Here is a 21285-nt window from a genome sequence, read left to right as displayed (position 1 = left end):
GCATCAGGGATCAGCCCTGATCCCCTTCCTGTTTGCAGTGGTGAAGGATAGACTGACAGATGAGGTTAGACTGGAATCCCCGTGGACCATGATGTTTGGAGATGACATTGTGATCTTCAGTGAAAGCAGGGAGCAGGTGGAGGAACAGTTAGAAAGATGGAGGCATGCAGTGGAGAGCAGAGGAATGAAGATTAGCCGAAGAAAGACCAAAAAAATATATGAGAGGGGTGGTGGGGGAAGAGTGAGGCTACAGGGAGAAGAGATAGCAAGGGTGGAGGACTTGAAATACTTGGGGTCAACCGGAGAAACGGGTCCAAGCAGGTTGGAACGGGTGGAGGAAGGTGTCAGGTGTGTTATGTGACAGAAGAGTTGAGTGACCGGGTTGGATAAAATTAGAAATTAGCTCATCAGAGGGACAGCCAAGGTTCGATGTTTTGGACACAAAGTTAGAGAGAGCAGACTTGGATGGTTTGGACACGTCCAGAGGAGAAATAGTGAGTATATTGGTAGAAGGATGATGAGGATGGAGCTGCCAGGCAAGAGAGCGAGAGGAAGACCAAAGAGAAGATTGATGGATGTCGTGAGGGAAGACATGAGGGCAGTTGGTGTTCGAGAGGAGGATGCAGGAGAAGAGGATGACGTGCTGTGGCGACCCCTAAAGGGACAAGCCCAAAGGAAAAGAAGAAAGAGTTATGGCCTTGATATGACACAAAACGTCTTCACGTGATATTTTATGGGCGCCGTGTGACCGACATCTAATTCCTCCGTGGACTCAACCCCCCGGCGGAGGTCGGCGCATTGTGTATGCAAACTTGTTTTGCAGTTTGTCCTCCGCCGAGTGCACAATGCTCTTTTTGTTGCCTCGCGCTTGTTTTGTCCTGGAGTGTCATTCCGCAAATGATTTGGCCCTCCGGATTGCGGAGCTTGATTATTACCAGGCCTGGGGAAACATGGGAGAGTGTTGGGAGATGCTCTCATTATATGAATCTAGAAATAACAAAGCTGTGAGAAAACAGAGGGGGGGGGGGGGGGGGGGGGGGGAGAGCGAGAGAGAGAGAGAGAGAAAGAGAGAGAGACTATAATGAGCCCAGAATGTTGATCCAGATCTAAGGTACATCCTTTTGAGCATCAGAAAATGAAACCATTTTCAGGCAAAAAAAACAAAAACAAACAAGTTTTTGGTAATTGCATCATCATACAAGGCCACATTGGCAAAACAGTCACATAAATAAAACGTCCTCATCGGGGGCTTTAATATGATACGTGACGTGTTGTTGTTTTTTTCCCCCCAGCGGATATATAAGTTTAATAGGGTGGAGAGTTATTTACGTTGATATTTGAATGTACAAATATGTGGGGGGTTTTTTCATCACTGTGTTATCCTGTGATGTCATATCAAGAAAAAAAGTTCTAATCGGGAAAACCCTCAGTACGGCCTCTAATAGGAGGTGTTACTTGAGGCAGTTTGTTTTAAATGAATTTTCCACCTTTCACCTATAACAAACTTTGAAAAATATGATGTAACAAGAATATAAGAATACTAATAACAATACTTGTTCTTGCTGTTTTACCTTGTAGCTTTTATCATTAAAGAAAAGATTTTTAAAAAAGGAAAAGCCATTTGTCTAGTTTCAAATATGTGTGTTTAATAAGAGATGGTAATTTTTCAAGTTTTTCAAGCAAATATATGCTTTTTTTTTGTTTCATTTTGAGTTGTTGATAATGTTTTTGTGCTAATTTATGAGCATGAATAGAAGATCACAATAACCTTGATTGCAGATATTACCAAATAACCAATTAATACATTACATACATACATACATTATGCAATAGTATGAATGCTTCTATAATCACATTAATAATAAAATGTTGAACCTTTCATGATTGGCAGTGCAGTGTAATGGCTTGTTAATTTTAATGGCCTCTGTGACATTGTTCGCCCTTACAAAGAATTCATTGCATAACTCAGTTTCTACCTCTAAATATTTGAAGCTACGAAGTACGAAATATTGTTGTTGTCGTTTTTTTTTCGACTATAGTTGTACAAGTCAAACTAATGTGTACTATACAGTTTAATCACAATGAAGTATAAATGCATTAGTTTCTTGAAATATAATGTGCACCACTGCTACCAGCAGGCCAAAAGTGGCTCTGCATGAAGTGCAAGACAACACAAAATTTGTCTGGAGTACGCAGTTATCATAAGGAAATTATGCGTGCCAATTTGGTAATTGTACAAAAAGTACAGTAGAGAATTTAGCTATTCATTTGGGGGGGAAATTAGCGAAAACTGACCTTTTACTATAGAGTTGTTTCAGTCTGTTCTCATTATATATCTGTCAGTTTTCATAATGATGATTGATATTTAGATTCATATTAATATTTGTGGCTGAATTGAACTGAGCGGAATCAAATGCAACTGGTCAATAATGATGGTTTGTGTGTGTGTGTGTGTTTTTACTTACACATATATCTGAAAGTTTTGATGTATAATTATGACTATTTAGCTATCAAATAATAGTTGTCTGAATTGAACTGAACCCAAGTAACCTGGCCGATTACAGTTTGTCAGAAATCCCCTAAATGCATCACCGCTGAAAAAAAAAAATAATAATAATAAAAAAATAAATAAATAAATAAATAAATAAATTAAAAAAAAATATATATATATATATATATATATATAGTAACTCATAATTTAATAATACTGTAGCTGAACTGTAATAGTGAATTGAAACACAGCAGCCACTCGACACTGAACGACGAAGAAAACAAAAACATTTTGACGTTTACTGTAAGTGATGTTATCCATATTACTTATTCATGAACGTTGGCTAAATTTAACTGAACCAAAATACAGCTGGTTAAATGCAATTATGTAAAAAAATAAAAATTAAAAATAAATAAATAAATCACGAACGCAACACAATTCAATGACCGACAAACCGGAAGCGGCCGAGCGTAACTTCCGGCCTGCGATGTGTAAAGATGGCGCCTCCCTTGTTTGATTTTGTCGAGGCTAAAGACAAGCTTACGGTGGGGAAAATGTGAAATAGCATTTCTTTATCGAAAAGTGTATTATTTAGTCCTCTGTTGTGTTCATTTAAAGTGCGTCATTCCGCAAGCTCGCGACCCCTTTTTCTCTTGCCTCTTTGCTAACTTAGCATTTAGCCTGCTGTGCTAACAGTTTTGCTGTTGTCTCACGTTCAATGTTGCTGTCGTAAACTCGTAGGAATCCGCCAAGCGATCGCTGGGCGACAAAAGCAGCAAAGCAATAATAAACGCTTTCCATCACATCCTCGGAAAGTAAGTCATCACATTTGACGTGAGCTGAACGACCGCAACTACACCGCAGAAAGAGTGTGCTAACCGTGTACTGGCTGCACTTTCTGCAGTGAGACTGAAAAGAAGACCACACTGGACCAAGCTTTTCGGGGGGTTCTCGGGGAGCAGATCGTAAGCCATTATATCAACGCTAACCTTTTGATTATTCCTTACAAATGGCCTTTAACAGGAGCTCATGTTTGTGTGCAGGTGGCGTCGAGCTGTGAGGACTACCTGTCTCTTATCTACATGAGCATAGACGCAGTCACTGAAGGTGTCGTAGCAAACGAGCTTCCATATTTACGTTACACGACTGTGTGGGTCATTCCTGGCTATCGGTGCCCTTTTTTCCCATCCCCATGAGGGGAAAAAAAGTAATATCTTACTGAGCTAAAATGCCTACTATAAAACCATATTTTTAGGGATCTTGACGCATATTGGCACTTTTTTGTTCATCCGACCGCCAGTGAGAGATCAATTTAAAAGTAGGTAAACTTCAGGGAACTATTTTTTTTTTTAAGCTATAATTCACAATTTTTTTTTTTTTTTTTTTTTTTTTTTGTAAAACCAAAAAGTGAATTTCACCCAAGCCACTTCTTGAGGAGATGACACAGTGCTGATTAAGCCAATCAGCTCTTCTAACATCTTACTGTATTTGTCAGTATCTTATTTTTTTTAATATTTGGTGAATGCCCGAGTCATTTCCCGCCCTGGCCCAGTTGGTGGCGCACTGCAAACGACGGCACGTAAATGACATTGGTGGTTAACATGTTGCAAATCTAAAAGGCTGTTGAATAAACATATGCTTTAAGGCCTTTCAATGAAGTGTTGGAGTTTGTATTATTCAAAATTTCGATGCCAATATTTACACTTTTACTGCAAATGAATATCGGGTCCAAATATTGGTCATCAGCCTCCTTGACTGCTAATAGTCAGTATCGGTCCTGGGGGCGGAAAAAAAATAATCGTTCTAGTTCTACATTTCATCATAGATTGTGGTTTTGCTTCTGACATGAACACAAAATTATGCCAGTAAAATTCTATTTGTTTATTTATTTCAGTAGCTGTTAACATGTTTTTTTTTGGGCCCAAAGGCAAATTTTCAGTTTCAAAGAGCCATAAAGACAAAAGTGCCTTCATTATTGGTTAATGTCATTAAAGTTTTTACCAAAAAATTGTCAGTGGAAACCGTGGTTTTCATTTATTTTTGATGTTCCCTGCCTCTCGTGCAAAAGTTGGCTGGGATTGGCTCCAACGCGCCCTAAAGAGGATTAGTGGTAGAGAAAAGCCACGGATGGATGTATATTTATATATTTATTTCGTATAATATGTAAACCTAAATAATCAGGAAATACCACTGAGGGCGCAGTTGCACAATCGTAAAAGCCAACGTTGCGTCCGTGCAGGGATCTGCTCCGCCACGACGCCTTTCGTGCTGCTGGGGGACGTGCTGGACAGTCTGCCTCTGGACCAGTGTGACAACATCTTCTCCTTTGTGGAGGAGAACGTCTCCACGTGGAAATCTGTAAATATATGTTAAAAGTAAAACACCAACTTGTTGTTTTGCTTTGAAATGCTTTATATCGAACCGCTGCCTGTCTCATTCCTAGAACTCATTCTACACTGCTGGCAAGAACTACCTGTTGAGGATGTGTAACGGTAAGCGATTGTGTCTTTATTAGTTTATTATTGTTGGAGTCAACGTGACTTCCTCGTTTTCCAACTTCACAGATCTTCTACGGCGTCTGTCCAAGTCTCAGAACACGGTTTTCTGTGGACGGATCCAACTCTTCTTGGCTCGTCTCTTCCCGCTGTCGGAAAAATCTGGTGAGAATAAGTGCCATAGATCAGCAGGCCGTAACATTAGGAAGGCCTGCCCGTCCAATCATGTCTCAAAATGATGATAAGATCATGGCCAGACTGCCACCGAGGCGTTAATGTAACAATAAGTTCGTTGTGGTTTGGGTGCATCGAATGGTTTCTAAAATATTTGGTGTAACAGGATATTATTGTAGTACGTAAGGTAGGAGGATTATTGACAGATTTTAATGGATTTTGAACTTTTTTTTATATACATTTGCTTCTAAAAATATTCTCTACTTATACTATTAATTACTCGTTCGTTTCTATCTCTATCCAAACTCTATGAATATAATGGACCAGTGTTATACTTTATGCGGCACACTTCTCCACCATGCAGATAATGACCGAGTTATATATTCTAATTTCTTTTGATGATTCTAAGTAATTCATTTTTAATATATTATTTGTATTATTTTAATGCTGTATTTTACTACACTTTTTCTAAAGACGGAATTATATTATATGTTCTAATATTTTATTTTAATTATTGTTAATTCGTAATGTTGACTATACAGTTTTTTGGGTTTTAAAAGTATTTTTTTTGGTCTTGTTTTTGTCATTTTTACATGTGTATATATAATTGTAATATTTTGTGCATTACAGTGCCCTATCCTATAATGAACTAATTATAATTTATTGCATTTTTTAAAATAATTATCGGTATGTGATCTTTTTCTAATATATGTGTGTGTGTATATATATGTATAAAATATAGTGTTGTATGCAGTACGATGGTGCGGCATGGTGTTTTTGAGTTTGTGTTGTGTTAATGGCAGGTCTGAATCTCCAGAGTCAGTTCAACCTGGACAACGTCACAGTGTTCAACAAAAATGAAGATGAAAGCACTTTTGGACTTAAGGTTTGCAATTTTAGCCGTTATGCGTTTACTACATGCTGCTTATGTTCGCATCTGCCAGGTGAAATCTTGTTCCGAACAGCCAGAACACTTCCTTACATCATCATCATTTTTTTTTTAATTCTGTTCTATGTTCTCTTTTGTCATCACTTGTACCTTTCTGGGTGGGTATCACCCCCCCCCCCCCCCCCCCCCCAAAAAAAAAAGAAACACCCCAAAAGCCAAAGAAAAAGCAAAATGGTCATTAGAATTTTGGATTTTATTTTTTTTACCTGAGAAAACTTCAAATTGTTCATATTTTGGGTTGTTTTTAAACATTGGTGTTTTTGTTGTCGTCATGGCAGCACACGGAGGAGAAGGAAGACGGCATGGAGGTGGAGGAAGGGGAGATGGGCGAAGACGAAGCGCCCGCGTCGTGGTTCGTAACGCTCGTAAATAAATAAAATAAAAAAAACAGCACCTGCACAATAAAGATTGTCACTGACATTCACTTTGCGCTTTCAGCTCCATCCCCATCGACTACAACCTGTACAGAAAGTTCTGGACGCTGCAGGACTACTTCAGGAACCCGGTGCAGTGCTACGACAAAGTGTCCTGGATGACCTTCCTCAAGGTAGGCAACTCTCGGCGCTCGCCGGACGCCAGACGTCGCGCGGACGCGCTTGAACGTGAAAACACGCCGACGTGGTTTCGTGGCAGTACTCGGACGAGACGCTGGCCGTCTTCAAGAGCTTCAAGCTGGATGACAACCAGGCGTCCAAGAGGAAGCTGGAGGAGCTGCGGGCCTCCAGCGGGGAGCACGTCTACTTTGCCAAGTTCCTCACCAGCGAGAAGGTGAAACCCGTTATTGATTTGATTGACGTTGACCAATAGGATTGCGTCTCGCAACGGCACATGCCCTCCCTCGGTTGCCGGTGTCAATATTTATTTTGCGCACGCAAACGAATGTTTACCAGAACTTGAGAGCATGAATCGCACAGAACGCCGTGGGTACGTTTTCCGGTTCCGCCTCCCCCAACAGCAAGATGAGCCCAATGATCGTAAAAGGCGGGATACGGTCATATCGTAAAATATGTCGCGTAGTGTTGCCCGTGTTCTGACCGAGACACAGCAGGGTTTTATGGCAGTTATCTGAGATCGCGCCATTGTGAGAAATTTGTCTTGCAGTCTGATGCAGGCATAAGCTGATTACAATTTTTTTTTTTTTTTTTTTAAAAAGGATAATTTAACCTATTACTGTCACCCTGTGCAGCTGATGGACCTGCAGCTGAGCGACAGCAACTTCCGCCGTCACATTCTGCTGCAGTATTTGATCCTCTTCCAGTACCTCAAAGGACAAGTCAAATTCAAAAGGTAATGATTTTGTAACATGGGGGGATGGAATACAAATGACCAAAAAAACCAATAAATTGCTCTTTTTGTAGCTCCAGCTGCCTGCTGAACGACGACCAGGCTGCGTGGATCGAGGAAACCACGAAGCTAGTTTACCAGGTAACTGCAAACATTTAAGAAACTGGAATTATGATTTGTTTTCTGGAAATAAAACAAACTAAAAATAACTTTTGAAAGTATGTTATATTTTTCTATTCATTTATTTATTTTGATAATTTGTTATTGTACGACGACTGAAGCGCAAGTGCCTAGTATGTTAGCATTTGATCAATTTTCATTTGAAATCGCATTTGTATGCAGGGTGTGCAACCCTTTCTGCTTGGGTTACAAACTTGTTAGCACATGTTAGCATGCTAAATGCATGTTGGCATTTGAAGTTTCATTCACTGTCAGTTTGTCTGAGCACTTTTGCTACTTATGTCACAACTTTGCTGCATAGTAGAGGTTAGTAAGTCTTAACATGTTAGCATATTATTAATTCGTATTTGTAATAGTACCTGAATATAAAGTGGAATGTAAAATCCAAAAATGTTTTAGCACTTTCGCTGCTCAGGTTGCCATCTTGCTATATGGTAGCATAACCAGCTGCTAGCCTGTTAGCATTTTTGTCAATTATTATTATTACATTTGTACTATTGTTCAGCTTTCTTCTTTGCCCTCTCGTAGCTTCTCAGAGAGATTCCTCCAGACGGGGACAAGTTCGCCACCATGGTCGAAGTAAGTCGCCACCAACGCTAATGCTAAAAGCTCGCTTGACGTGAAACCAAGATAATTTTCCGCCCTTCTTTCTCGACAGCGTATCCTCAACACCGAGGAAAACTGGATCGCTTGGAAAAACGAGGGTTGTCCGAGCTTCGTGAAAGAACGGTACGTCAAGCGTGGGGATTTGCACAATTTGTCACAAGTTTGTCGGCAACAATTTTCCCTTCCTTTTTCAGGCCGTCCGACGACAAACCCAGACGGCCCACCAGGAAGCGAGCGGCTCCAGAAGACTTCCTGGGAAAAGGGCCAGACAGAAAGATCTTCATGGGAAAGTGAGCATTGTTATGGATCACCTTTTTTGAGTTTGTGCTTTAGAAAAGTTCATTTCAAATGTTTTTTTTTTTTTTTTTTTTTTCTCTCTCCTTCAAGCGACGAGCTGACTCGCCTGTGGAACTTAAACCTGGACAACACTGAAGCCTGCAAGTCAGACAGCAGGTAAAACCTCATGCATAGGATTTGTCATTGGCATAACTTTATTTCTTTATTTTGTTTACAAGGCAGCAAGGCAAAAATGTACGTCATTTTAGGGTCTTGGATGAATACTATATTTCTATAATTTCTATAATTAACATGCTTATAAAGTCACCAAATTTTATAAAGCCTCATATTCTGGTGGAAATGTACATATTTGTGAGTACTGGATGAGACGTCAAGAATTGAGTCACTAGCGCCCCGCGGGGAAAAAGAAGCCAGCTTCACCGATCAACATGAAATTGGGCAGACATGTTTAACATGACAGAACACATGGACAAATCTCAGGGACCCATGCTTAGAAAGTGTCCGTTTTAGGTCGAAGCAGTCATTTTTCCGGGGATTTCGGACATTTTGGTGTGTTCTTGTGGTCAGGGAGTTCATGCCCTCGCTGGATGAATTCTTCGCCGAAGCCATTGAGCAGGCTGACCCCGTCAACATGGTGGAGGAAGATTACAAGTAAGTTCCCTCGCCCCCGCTCAAAACGTCCGTTTTAAAGAATACGTGTGGATTTCCTTCGCGCAGGGTTGTTCGGAACCCAAACTACGGCTGGCGAGCGTTACGACTGCTCTCCAGAAGAAGTCCGCACTTCTTTCAGCCCACCAACCAGAAGTTCAATAGCCTGGCCGACTACTTGGACAGCATGGTCAGCAAGCTGGCCAAGGAGCTACCTGTAAGGAACACTTTTCAGGTTTAAATACATTTGATTGGAGGAGGAAAAAAAAGGCAGACGATGTCATGTGACCATGCAGAAGGACATCCCCTCGGAGGAGATCAAGACGGGCGAGGAGGACGACGACGAAAATGGAGACAATCTGCTCAAAGACGGCAACGACAGTGAGTCGCCATTTTGTTACGTAGAGCCAGACGTTTTTTATGGGGACATAAAATGGCGGCTGCTACCAAGCACTTTAGCTAGGCCGCATGCCGGGACGACAAATACTGTAACTTGATAACAATGAGAGAATATTTAGGAGCCAACTAGATTTGCAAGGTTAATTGAGAATTGGCACGAATAGGAACACAAAGGAAATGACGCAAAAAAAAAAAAAATCCACTATATTTCTCTGGCACATTTCTTTGTAAATTAATCACTACTCTCAATCATATATAAAATATGTAAAAGGAGCAAGTTGTTTTTAAGTACAAAGACAAAGCCATAGAATTTTTCTTAGTTTTGATACGACAATAAAAATATAATATATATATATATATATATATATATATATATATATAATCAAAATATTTCTAATTAATAATTCTGTCACCCGAAATTCACTTTGTCTTATTTCATAATATTTTCCTCCTTTGTATTTTTCTTGTAACATTGTCTTTTGCCTCACAACCTTGTAAATTTTTCTCTTGAATTACTTTCTTTTTTTCTGGTAACATTTAGATTTGTCATGACTTTTGACATTTTTCTCATGTGCCTTTACTCGTAACTTTATATTACATTGTGACTTATACAGTACGCTATCTTTCTCATATGATTACTTTTTTCCTCTTCTTTTCTGGTGACATCGTTATTCTCTTAACATGACAACGTTTTCTCTCATGACTTGGGTTGATATGACTTGACAATTATTGGGATTTTACATCCCACTTTGTATACACACACAACATTTAAAGTTTTTTAATTAATTTTTTTCCTCATTATATCTGGACTCAAAATGTTCCAACTTTATTCTTGTAGCTTTACAATTCCTGTTCTTTTAAGGGTGCTCCAGACGTTACCACACTTGCCCTTAACATGAAATCATCCTTCTTGAGGATTTTGTTGAATTCTCTCCATCTTTCTCACCGTGCAGGCCCGAGCATGCCGAGCAAGGTGAGCAACCAGCAGATGGACGACGTGGCGGCCAAGCTGGGCAGCCGCTGGAAGTCGCTGGCCTCGCACTTGGAGATGCGGGCGGCCGAACTACGCGAGATCGAGGCCGAGAGCGAGGACGCCGACATCCGGGCCAAGCTGCTGCTGGTCACCTGGCAGGACCGGGAAGGGGCGCAGGCCACTGTGGAGAGCCTGGTGGCAGCCCTCAACGCCGCCGGCTTTGCCAAAATGGCAGACGAACTTAGTGAAGCTTGAATCAGGCCTGACTTTTTTTTTTCTCTTTTTCATACTAAGAGTGTAGAAAGTTTCTGTGTTTCGTAGTTTCACATTAAAGACACCTTTTGATACATAGTGGCATACACTTTTTTTTATTATTATTTGCAGCACTTATGAAAAGCCATCAGTCAATAACTTATAACAAGAGTGGAGATGAAGCAGAAAAATGTGCTCATAGAAACAAAATGAAGCATTTTTAGTTTTTTAGTACACAAGACTTGAAACTGTCATGGCTGAACCGGTGTTGACTGTCAGAAGGGAGAGTGAACATTTGGCAGATGCGTTCTAGAGCAGCAGTGGGCAACCTTTTTGCACTTTTATAATAATGGCAGCATGATAATGGTCAGCACATCTGCATTGCAGTTCTGAGGTTCCGTGATTGAAACTGGCCTTCCTGTGTGGAGTTTTCTCTGGGTATGTAGACTTCCTCGCACGTTCCGAGTTTGTCTGTGCTTTACAGTTCTGGGCATACCCCGCCTCTCGTCCTATAGTCAGTTGCGATTGGCTCAGGCTTACCCATAACACCAGGAAGGCTAAGTGCTGTAGAAAGAGAATTTGTGGGCTTTTTTTAACAGTTCATCTTGTTTTGTTTTTAAAATTACAGTGACCCCCTCCCCAACTGTAGTAAAAGGTGCCACGAATAGTGAAACTCCTACCCAAAATTTGTATTTGCCTGTAGATGCCACAAAATGGCAGCAAAACACTTTTTTTCAATTATACAAGGTAATGACTCAATTTACTGAAGTTCTTCCACTTATTTCAACATAGTTCCTTGGCACCTAAGCAAAATTTTGAGATTATGACACGGAGAAAAGGTGTGTCTCTCAGTGAAAAACAGGGAGGGGGGTGGCTGCAAATGCTGAACTTAGAACTTGCAGGGCTCCACTGTACATGTAGGTGTAGGTTGCCCACCCCTGCTGTGGAACAGAAGAGGAATGTGAGCCAGGCGAGTGAAGACAGTTGCTCACCTTTTTAGATTAAAAAAAAAAGAAAAGATGACCCATACAAAACACTAGCAGCCTCGCACTCTGATCCAGTCCTTTTTTCGCTTTCTTTTAAGCTCACAATGGTTGAAATTTAAATACATTACAGGGAGGAAAGAAAAATTGAGGTGATCCAATAAGTAAAGACACCTGTTTTATTGCACAGCTTATGCAGACAGTGTGTTTTTCTTTTTGTTGGGAAATGGCAAATTTGGGAGAAGGCGTCCTCAACCCACACGGGGTGGGCGGGCTACTGTTCCTCCTTATCTTCGAGTAGCTCCAACCTCCGGGGGCCGTAGAGTAGAACATACGCAATGTGCCAGTCGCCGCCGCCCGACAACCGCAGGATGTCCTCCGGCGACACCACGCTCACTTTGTCGTCGTCGAACTTCACCCACTCGTCTGCGTAGAGAAAGATTAAACTTCGCGATTACACGTGTGGCAACGAAATGCGGACAAGGAAGTTGACCGGGGCGTGAACATGTGGCGACGCTACCTTCTTTCCTCTTGACCCAGCCCACGTAGTGACCCGACGAACTGGAGCGGCCTTGATGCGTCAGCACCGCCTGCAGGTCGTAGTAGCCGCTGTTGTTGGAGCCCACGTCTGCACACAGGACATCAGACCATTTGAAATATGAAATCATCTTATATACAGTGTATTCATTAGAAATTATATTATAGAACAATAAAGTTACATTTATTTCAAAACATGTTGCCCCTGCACGCCCGCGACTAATTTAAAACTATCCATTGTTTTGAAACCCTAAAAATCCTCTTTAAATCCCATGATTAGTGATGTCACTACTCACCATCAGGGAAGGAGAAGGGCTCGTATTTCACCTCCTTGGCTGAGTCTTCTTTCTTTGTCACCTGTTTGGTTTACAAAATGTCACATGAAATCATACGATCAAACATAAACCTGCAAGTGGGGTGTCAGTGTCACGACATCACCTTCTCCTGCTGCTTCTCCAGCTTGTTGTCATCCACCTCCTTGAACTTTGACCTGATGGCCAGCATGTTCTCCTGCAACTCGGCCGTGCATAGCTCATACACGTCCAGCATCAGGGGGAACTTCACGTCCTGAACGCAAACCGCGCACACAGTGTCATAAAATAGCCCCATGGTTAAAAACACAGCTCTTGCCGGTCGTGACCCCCGACCTTCAGCACTTTGGCATTCACAGACTCTTTCTCCTTGTAGTAGAAGCGAACCATCTGCACAGTCAGGTAGGCGGGGAGACGACTCAGCTTTGACTGTGGACAAGAGCATGAGGAGGAGGAAGACACAAAGGATGTTTCTTTTAAATTGGTAGAAAATACACTATTTACAAAAGAAACTAACAAAACAATACTTTACCATGACAAGCAAACCTATCCAAGAAATATGCTTAATTTCAGATCTTTGTTTTGGGACACTGCATAAAATCCCCTCATGACCTCACACCCTGCAAAAAGTATTCACGCTCCCTGTGGTCTTGTAGATGGAAAACTTCAGTTTCAATCCCGCCTTCACCTTACACTTCTACAAGGCCACAGCATTCAAGTTAGGGTCAGAGTAGTTTGTCTCTTCGATTGATATAAATAACTCCGAATAAAAAGAAAAGTTAAAAATATATATATTTTAGTCTCCTACATGTGTCAAAAACTTGGAAAACAATCACAGAACGGACACTTAGCAGGATGAACAACAAAAAAAGGAAGAATAAAAAAGTTGAAGAGGGGAGGATTACAAGGTGGAAAAGAGGCAGATGAGCAAGAACAAAATAGGCGGAGGAATAATGGATGGAAGGAGAGGGAGAATAAGAAGCAGTGTTAATGTAGATGAATGGAGTCCATTTAGTGACAGTATGTAGTTGCAACCATTGTTGGTTACTTACAGATTTGATGTACAGAGCATTTCTATCCAAGCTAGTTGACATTTTGGTGATTTCTTCCTGAAGTCTCTGCAGACAAGAGGAACAATCGTTACTATGGAAAAGCACCAAAAACCACAGTCATTCTATCTGTTCCTCGACCGATCAAAACATTCCAAGGTCAAAAGGTTCAGGACACGCATGCGACTAGTTTGCATATTTCCCCAGAGTCTAACATTTTCCAACAGAAAAAACCCTTGGAAATGAATTTAGAAATGTTGCAATTTTGCCTAATCCTTTCACATTTTGCAACAGGAAAATGTTCATCTTATTGAAAATCAATCAATGAAATCAGGCTTCAAGATGGTCAAGAATTGAAACATTCTTTCAGCTTTCAGACATTGCGGGCGTGTCGCTGACAGCTCTGAAAATCCCGCCTCCTTTCAGCTGCCAATCAAATACACGAGGCTACTTTCTTCTCTCGCGGCTTGTAAGCGAAATTTCCAGCGACGGCGACAGCACACGCTTTCACGGGCTGCATGAAGCAGCACATATCTTCAAACATATTTCACGTATTTCGAAACAAAACACTGATGGTTGTTTTGGGGGTCTTTAAATTGATAATTTTATTACAAAAAAGTCAAACCCAAAATCTCGGCCTCGACACTTCGCAATGAACATTTTTCACACAAATGTTACTGCACACTCACGCCTGACTCAGTGTAGAAATAACGTCGGTGCGTCATTTCTTCACAAGTACAATGTGTCTATCAAAACACGTCATAAGCACTTTCATCCGCCAGCTGCACGGCGACAACCGAGAGCCAGGTATGCAAAATGCTAACCTGAGCTAACAACAACCAGCCACAAACATTCACGGACGCACACACATTCACAGATACTACAGTGTAGTAGGTGATAGTGGTGAACCCAAGTGGACCAAAATACTTCAATCTCATGTGCATATTTTGTTTTGGTATTGTTGTTTAAGAATGCAAAACTGATTAGTGATGGAATAATCAGTAGAATGACGGATTTCAAAAAATATGCAATTGCTGCCGCCATATTCCACTCAGTGCGGCAGTGAAGATGATGTGTTCGGGCGCATCATGTACATACCAGCCTCAGTCCGGTGGCCAGATACTTGACTTCCTGATTGATGAAGCAGCTGAGCTGGAGCTGACTTTCTTTTCCTTTGACTGGCTCCTCATCCTCGGACTCTGTGCATTTCATGCTGGACAAGACTTAAGGGAAAAACATTCAAATCATATTGGCAGGTTCCATGAGCTCAAACGTTAATGAATACTCCTAGTGAGGTGAGAAAGGATACGTAGTTTCAAACTCTACGCCAAAATACTGGTCAATGAAGTTCTTCTTTGGGGATGCAGAAGCAGCGCCGCCCTCAGTGTCGGTCTAAGACGAAATGGATCATTATTCATGTTATGCTTCAAGTATGGCATTGGTATGCTTTATTGTTAATCGTCAACATGTGTAGAACATATTTACATTTATTTCCTAAGGCCCACTGACAAAAACAAAACAACAACAATAATACAAGCCTCTCTTCTTTACTTCTTTATTCACGTATGAGTGTGACAAGAAAGTGTTCCACCTCCATGGGAGTCTCTGGTTCTAGTGGCTCCAGCTTCTGCTGAAGAACTCTCATCATCTGCAGCCAGCATTCGTTAGCATCCTGAACAGAACAGAGCGTGAAATCAAAACAAGAGGTGGCAAGTGAGATGTTGAGTTGACGTTTGGCTCAGAGTGGTTTCCAAACCTGCTGGAGGTACTGCCCCTGATCTCCCTTCTCGGCAAACTGTGGGAAGGCCATGTGGAGGAACTGCAGCAGGATGATGGGAGGCAGGCTGGACGAGGTCTTTTCCATGGTCTCGTACAAGTCACGCAGAGCTGAGGACCCAAACGCAAGGACAAATTTATCATCTCTAGAATTTCTGTCCATCGTGTGGAATTGATTTAAGACAAAACGGAGGGGAGGGCATCACATGGCGGAAAAACAGCTGAGGGACCGTTAAATCCACTGTCAAGGAACCTGCTGACCAAAGAAGCTCAACATGATGTCACATATGGGAAGTTGAGCTCCACTGTCCATTTCCTATACCGCTTATACTTATACTGTACTAAAAAAAAACGTTTTGGCAAAGCCTTTTATTCATCATTCACTACCACCGTTATAATATGTAATATGTATAGACTTCAATGAAAGTGTTGAGGTATTAATGCGCTTTTTACATAACAGGTGCAGCTCAATAAATTTGATTATTGTAGAAATGTCGATAGGCACCGTCTGGTGTAGATGTAAGTGTACTCCAGTTAGCACTACACACAGGATAAAATGTTTTAGGATTGTATTTCTCAATAGCTTACATTATAACGACCCGCTACAGAAAATGGGCGGACGCATGCGCCTCCCTCCTACCTGCTGTTATGTACTGTGACGACGCGTTGGGCCCTGAAGATCGCAGCGCACCCGAATACCTGCAGAGGGAGACACGTGTCGTCAACAGAATCACAGCCACGGGTAGCCGAGAGGGACTCATGATGAGGAACTGACTTTCTGAGTGCAGTTTTGAGCTCGGGCACAGAGCGCAGACACTGCACGGTGGCGTTCATGTAGCAGGTGTTGCCCAGATTGGTCAGCCCGCAGGGAACGTCCATCTGAAAATTAACCATACACCGAGTAAGATGTCTTCACATACTCATGACAACAATATACATGGGGTCCTCAGTTTGCGAGGGTACTGACACACATGACGTTTTGGGGTCACCATTTTTCCATTTAATGATATGTTTTTCATACAAACATTTTCTGTAATTATGACTTTACTACTGCTTAGTGTAGGTTAGCATTCTGCTAGACCTCAGTGCTCATGTGAACATGGTGTCAACAATAAATCAGAGAGGGAAGACGAAATGTATGCTGGTTTTCACTTCTGTTTTATGTTGCCCTATATGCGTTTATTTTATGACAGTAAACATCACCAGGCTTATTTAAAAAAAATTAAAATAATAATAACAAAATCGCAATGTCTTTGTTTCCCCAATATCGTGCAGCCCTACTACCGGTAAACTAATGCAACAACTACAGGATTCTAGCTCATGTAAAAGCTCCGTGAACCGGATTTAAGAGCCGTAATTTGCCCCCCCCCCCCCCCCCCCCCCTTCTATACTCACAGCTGAGGCCAGCTGCTCATCAGTCATGTCTTCTACAAACATGGGTCTGACAGCAGGCTCCTCGGGCAGAGCCTCCGCTGATCCCATCATCAACAGTGTCATTCCCTGAACACACAAGTTACATTTAAATGCATCTCGGTCTCTCGCTCAGTTCACTGGAAGTGCTTGAATACTCACATTTTTCAGTTTTATGTTCCCCCACTCGTCATCCTGAAACGTAGATGAAACATGGATTAATAATTAACACAACATGAAGTTCACAGACTTCTGTATAAGTGCATTTAGTACCTGAGCCTGAGGTAGTAAATTTAGAAATTTGACCAAAACGGATGAGAAAATATGCCTATCAAGTCGCACAAAAACTTTGCCCTTTAAACTCGTGTATGCCATTCAATGGATTAATATTGCGCACTCTTCTTTTTCTTCTGACTCATTCCAAAAGACGGAGCAGCCTCAGCAAGTTTTTACGAGAAGAATACACACAAGATGCACACACAAAGCAGTAAGGCTGGATTTACACAGAATAGTTCAAGTGACACAATTCTGACCTGAAATAAGTCGTTAAGTAATAAGTATGAGTAATAATAATCACTGTATAAACAAAGTGTTGTAAGCAAACGTCCGTGTGCTTTACCTTGAGGGTGCCTCCCTTCACCATCACCTTCTGTCTGTCGGGCTGCACTCCTGTCAAGGCAAAAAGCTGAGCCTTGAACACCATGGGAGGCTCCTCGGTGTTCAGCTCCACAGCGTCAAACTTCTCTTTGCCCCATTTCACATTGACTGTGTGATAGAGATAGGGGGAAAAAAACATACAACAACAACAATAATGATGGAGCACAAACTGAGTAGCAGAAGAGCTGTGTGACAGCAGCAGAAAAAAATAAGTTAATCTAAAAATAGAACACACGTCATGCCACTATTTTTTTTTAATCAAATTCAAAACAATATACTTTTTATCCTTGAAAATATGATTTTTTTTAATGTGACAAATAAAAACTTTTCCCCCTCGGAAATACAGTTGGGTTTTATTTCCCTTCCAAGTCCAGATTTTCTGGACAATACAGTACTTTTTTTTTTAAAGAAAATACATTACTTTCCCCCCCTCAAAATACAGTTTTCTTGAAAACACAGCACTGTTTCTAAAATATGCCACTTTTCTGAAAATTATGCAATACACTGGTTTCTTTCTCATAAAACACCACATTTTTCTTGAAAATACAGTTTTCCTAAAAAAACAAAAAAACTTTCCCCTCAAACCTTCACCACTTTTCACAATAATCTTCTCTAAAATATGCCACCTTTAATTCACTACAAATGCAAATAGAGTCAAAAGTGAAAGTATCTACTAATATCTTATAATTTTCTTATATTCTGAAACAGTCTTTATTGCGTGTAAATGCCAAAAAGTGAGACTTAATAGCGTTTGTCTAAAGTGCTAGCGCGCCTATTTGTTTCCTTATGAGCTAGTGTGTTAGTTAGGCTAGTGTCCGGCTGGACTTTGGCACAAATGTTTCTTTTGTTCCGTGATATTTTTACATTCAATACCTATTTTTTAATACTAAATGTTTATTGTAGGAATGTGGGCCCTTGATGAACGAAGTTTCAATCCTCTATATGTTTCACACATATTGTAGATTTGACAATAAAAGCTACCTTGAATATGCTAGCTAATATATTGATGAACCTCATGTGAAGACAGCTTGTTCTAGTTGGATAATTTACTATTCAATATAGTTGGCTTGGTTTCTTAATTGTGTACCTGGTAGACGCAAGGTGTTGATGCTTTATGATCATCTCCGTTTTAAGGACATTGTCACAGACTTTACACCGAATTACAAACCTCTTTTAGGTGTGGTGTCAATTATTTGGAGATTTTCTCTACTTGCGGCAGGGCTCAGTCCCTATCTCCAAATAAATATAAAACTTTTTTTTGTGCAAATATAAACCTTTGTTTCCTCCAAAAACATAATTAAAAGCTACAGTGAATGCTATACTTACATAGATACCAGATTTTAGATTGAAATAAACAACCTTTAAGGGCCTCGTAGGCTGTTTCATTAATTAATTTATTGCATATATGTGAGTCTCCAGTGAATGGTGGACCGCAGCAAGAGTGCTTCCCCAGTGTATGACTCAGCAGGAAAAAAACGTTAGCAGCAGTCCCTGTGTGGAAGGTTATGGTAGAGGGGTTAGCTGTTGACATGCTAAGCTAGAGGGTGACATGTTGTGGTATCCGTGTTGCTCGTTTTGACACATAAACGAACAATTGGTTGTATGAACGAACTTAATGCACCTTGAAATTGTTGGTGTCTCAACCCAAAATGATGAGCTCAGTATGTGAACTTCGGGTTCGGGTAGCATTGTTAGCATCGCTCCTCGCACTTGCGTACCAGCCAGCGTCAGTCTTTGACATTTTACTGGATGTTATTTGGGATTTCAGGAAATAATATATTAACAAGAACCGCTGTTTTGGACGAATAAGTGCTGTAACAAAATGGTAATAAAATGCCACCCGCTTAACTTAACTAGCAGTTAGCGGTTTAGTGTCAATGCCAGTTACCGTAAGTAGTCGACTCTACCGATACACACAGTTAATAACAAATAAGAGAATTTTTGTTTGTTGTTGTTTAGTACACGTATCATTTGAAGTCTTGTGTTTTGAGCATTAGTTTAACATTACTGCCCCAAACGCGTAGAAGACAGTCTGTAGCCGTTAGCAGGCTAAAAGCACATCAAGCTAGCCGAGCTAACAGGCTAAATTACGTTAGTGCGTTAAAACATGAGGACTTGTTTCGTGTTTTTTTTGTTTTGTTTTTTGTTTGTTTTTAAATTCCACAATCCATGTTAAGAACGAGTCCGTACCTGAAAACACCGGCATAATTGCCAAGCTGCGAGGTCCCGCACTGTTGCTTTTGTCCTGTTTTCAGTCCGCCGGGGCGCGAATGAGTTGACTTGGCCGCTAGTTTAGTAATGTGTGAACTTCATTCAAATAGAATGACGCTGCAACAACACGCTGGGAACCTATCGATGCGCTCTGGCATCGACTCGCCATACCCGCCCGGTGCTTCACTTTCAAAATATTTGCTGACAAAATTTGCACACCTAAAAAAAATTATTTACAAAAAAATACATTTACGACCGCACGAATTAAAATAAACCACAACTGAATGCCCCGCCTTAAAAAAAAAATACCATTAATGGTAAAATATAATTATATTCTTTTCAGAAAATAGACATTTTTTTTCTTAAAAATAACGCTTATTTAGCCCCCCCCCAATTTTTAAAAATTAAAAACACTCAAGCCACCTTTTTACTTCTAAATCACTTTTTTCTTCAGACGTGGACCTTCTTTTGCAGAAAATACACCACTTTGTCCTCGAAAATACTTTTTTAAAAATCAAACAGAAGCCATTTTTCCTTGAAAAAACTTTACGTATGCTACTTTTTTCCTGACAAATACATCGTTTTCGCATTCACCCATTTTCCCTTGTAAATGCACCACTTAAAAATACTTTTTTTATTGAAAATACAGCACTATTTTGAAAATACTCCACTTTCCCCCCAAAACATACACCATCTCTTTCCACACTATGGCACTTATTTAAAAATATTCATTTTTTTATTGAAAATATTTTCTTGAAAACATGCTGTACTTCTTCTTGACATTAGTGCCTTTCCTTGAAAATATGGCATTTTCTTTCTAAAAAATACACCCATTCATTAAATATGGCACTTTTATCCCCAAAATTTAATGTTTTCACATATATGTTTCCATCAAATGTACCACCAATTCTTGCCAAAAACAAAACTTTTAGGGAAATAACCCATCTCCCCCCAAAACAAAAACAATCAAAGCTACAGTGAATTATATATGTATATAAAGATGAGATTTATACTGGGGGGTGGGAGAGCACTTAAGCTCTTAAGTGTTTTTTTCTTCTTTTCAACTACAATATACAGTATATACGAAAAAGCAACTGTCATCTCCAATGAAAATGAGTCTCCAGTGAATGATACAGATATGTTTATTGACATATCCATCAGTGCGGACTCCAATGCAAATAAACCATGCAACTTATTATCCAAGACCAGAGTATATCAGAGTTCCAGTGCTTTTTTCCCTCTTTTAACTGAATGAAAAAAAATAAAAATTTTAAAAACAGAACAAAACAAAAAATGATTTTGGAGGTAATTCCATAATCCATGTCTCTCTCATTATTTACATTGCAGAGGGGGGTATTTGCATTAACGGGACTATGGCCACTTAGTTGTTGACAGACACTTGTTTACGTGCACTATCCCGAAATTTGTCAAATGATATGAGTTGAGTATGGGGGACAATAATATATATTTTTTTAACATGCTAACTCCATTGCAATATGCCTAACAAGAGGTAAACTAATATATAGTTTATATCAAGGGCGGGGAACCATTTCAGTAAAGACTTCTGAGGACCTTTCTAAATGTTTAATATTATATATTACGA

At 40.4% G+C, this 21285-nt stretch overlaps 2 protein-coding genes across 2 annotated transcripts; one reads left to right on the top strand and one right to left on the bottom strand.

Moving 5' to 3' along the window:
* Positions 1–2965: 2965 nt before the first annotated feature.
* On the top strand, positions 2966–10845 carry thoc1 (THO complex 1). Its single transcript, XM_061694480.1, has 21 exons — positions 2966–3036; positions 3233–3306; positions 3396–3456; positions 3535–3598; positions 4731–4849; positions 4935–4983; positions 5056–5151; positions 5964–6046; positions 6388–6461; positions 6548–6656; positions 6743–6877; positions 7296–7396; positions 7468–7534; positions 8102–8152; positions 8232–8302; positions 8374–8469; positions 8567–8632; positions 9044–9127; positions 9194–9341; positions 9421–9505; positions 10477–10845. The coding sequence occupies exons 1-21, from the start codon at positions 2989–2991 to the stop codon at positions 10749–10751; spliced, it is 1956 nt and encodes a 651-aa protein (XP_061550464.1). The 5' UTR covers positions 2966–2988; the 3' UTR covers positions 10752–10845.
* Positions 10837–19811, bottom strand: usp14 (ubiquitin specific peptidase 14 (tRNA-guanine transglycosylase)). Its single transcript, XM_061694481.1, has 16 exons — positions 19662–19811; positions 17434–17579; positions 16977–17009; positions 16800–16904; positions 16180–16283; positions 16045–16103; positions 15385–15515; positions 15220–15300; positions 14938–15020; positions 14727–14841; positions 13632–13697; positions 12916–13008; positions 12707–12835; positions 12565–12625; positions 12252–12359; positions 10837–12157 (listed from the first exon to the last, which is right to left on the bottom strand). Exons 1-16 carry the CDS (start codon positions 19675–19677, stop codon positions 12006–12008), a joined length of 1482 nt encoding a protein of 493 aa, XP_061550465.1. The 5' UTR covers positions 19678–19811; the 3' UTR covers positions 10837–12005.
* Between the last annotated feature and the right edge of the window lie 1474 nt (positions 19812–21285).

Source organism: Phycodurus eques, chromosome 13 (assembly GCF_024500275.1).
Source record: "Phycodurus eques isolate BA_2022a chromosome 13, UOR_Pequ_1.1, whole genome shotgun sequence".
Classification (NCBI taxonomy): Eukaryota; Metazoa; Chordata; class Actinopteri; order Syngnathiformes; family Syngnathidae; genus Phycodurus; species Phycodurus eques.
This window is presented reverse-complemented; position numbering and strand designations above follow the sequence as displayed.

Bases quoted from the DNA above. Each gene is read 5' to 3' on its own strand.
- thoc1 (XM_061694480.1), top strand. From the start codon at position 2,989: ATGGCGCCTCCCTTGTTTGATTTTGTCGAGGCTAAAGACAAGCTTACG. The intron at 4,850-4,934 runs GTAAATATATGT...TCTCATTCCTAG, and splicing joins ACGTCTCCACGTGGAAATCT to AACTCATTCTACACTGCTGG. The intron at 9,506-10,476 runs GTGAGTCGCCAT...CTCACCGTGCAG, and splicing joins GCTCAAAGACGGCAACGACA to GCCCGAGCATGCCGAGCAAG.
- usp14 (XM_061694481.1), bottom strand. The intron at 14,842-14,937 runs GTATCCTTTCTC...AGTCTTGTCCAG, and splicing joins GGCGTAGAGTTTGAAACTAC to CATGAAATGCACAGAGTCCG. The intron at 12,158-12,251 runs GTAGCGTCGCCA...TTCTCTACGCAG, and splicing joins CTGGGTCAAGAGGAAAGAAG to ACGAGTGGGTGAAGTTCGAC.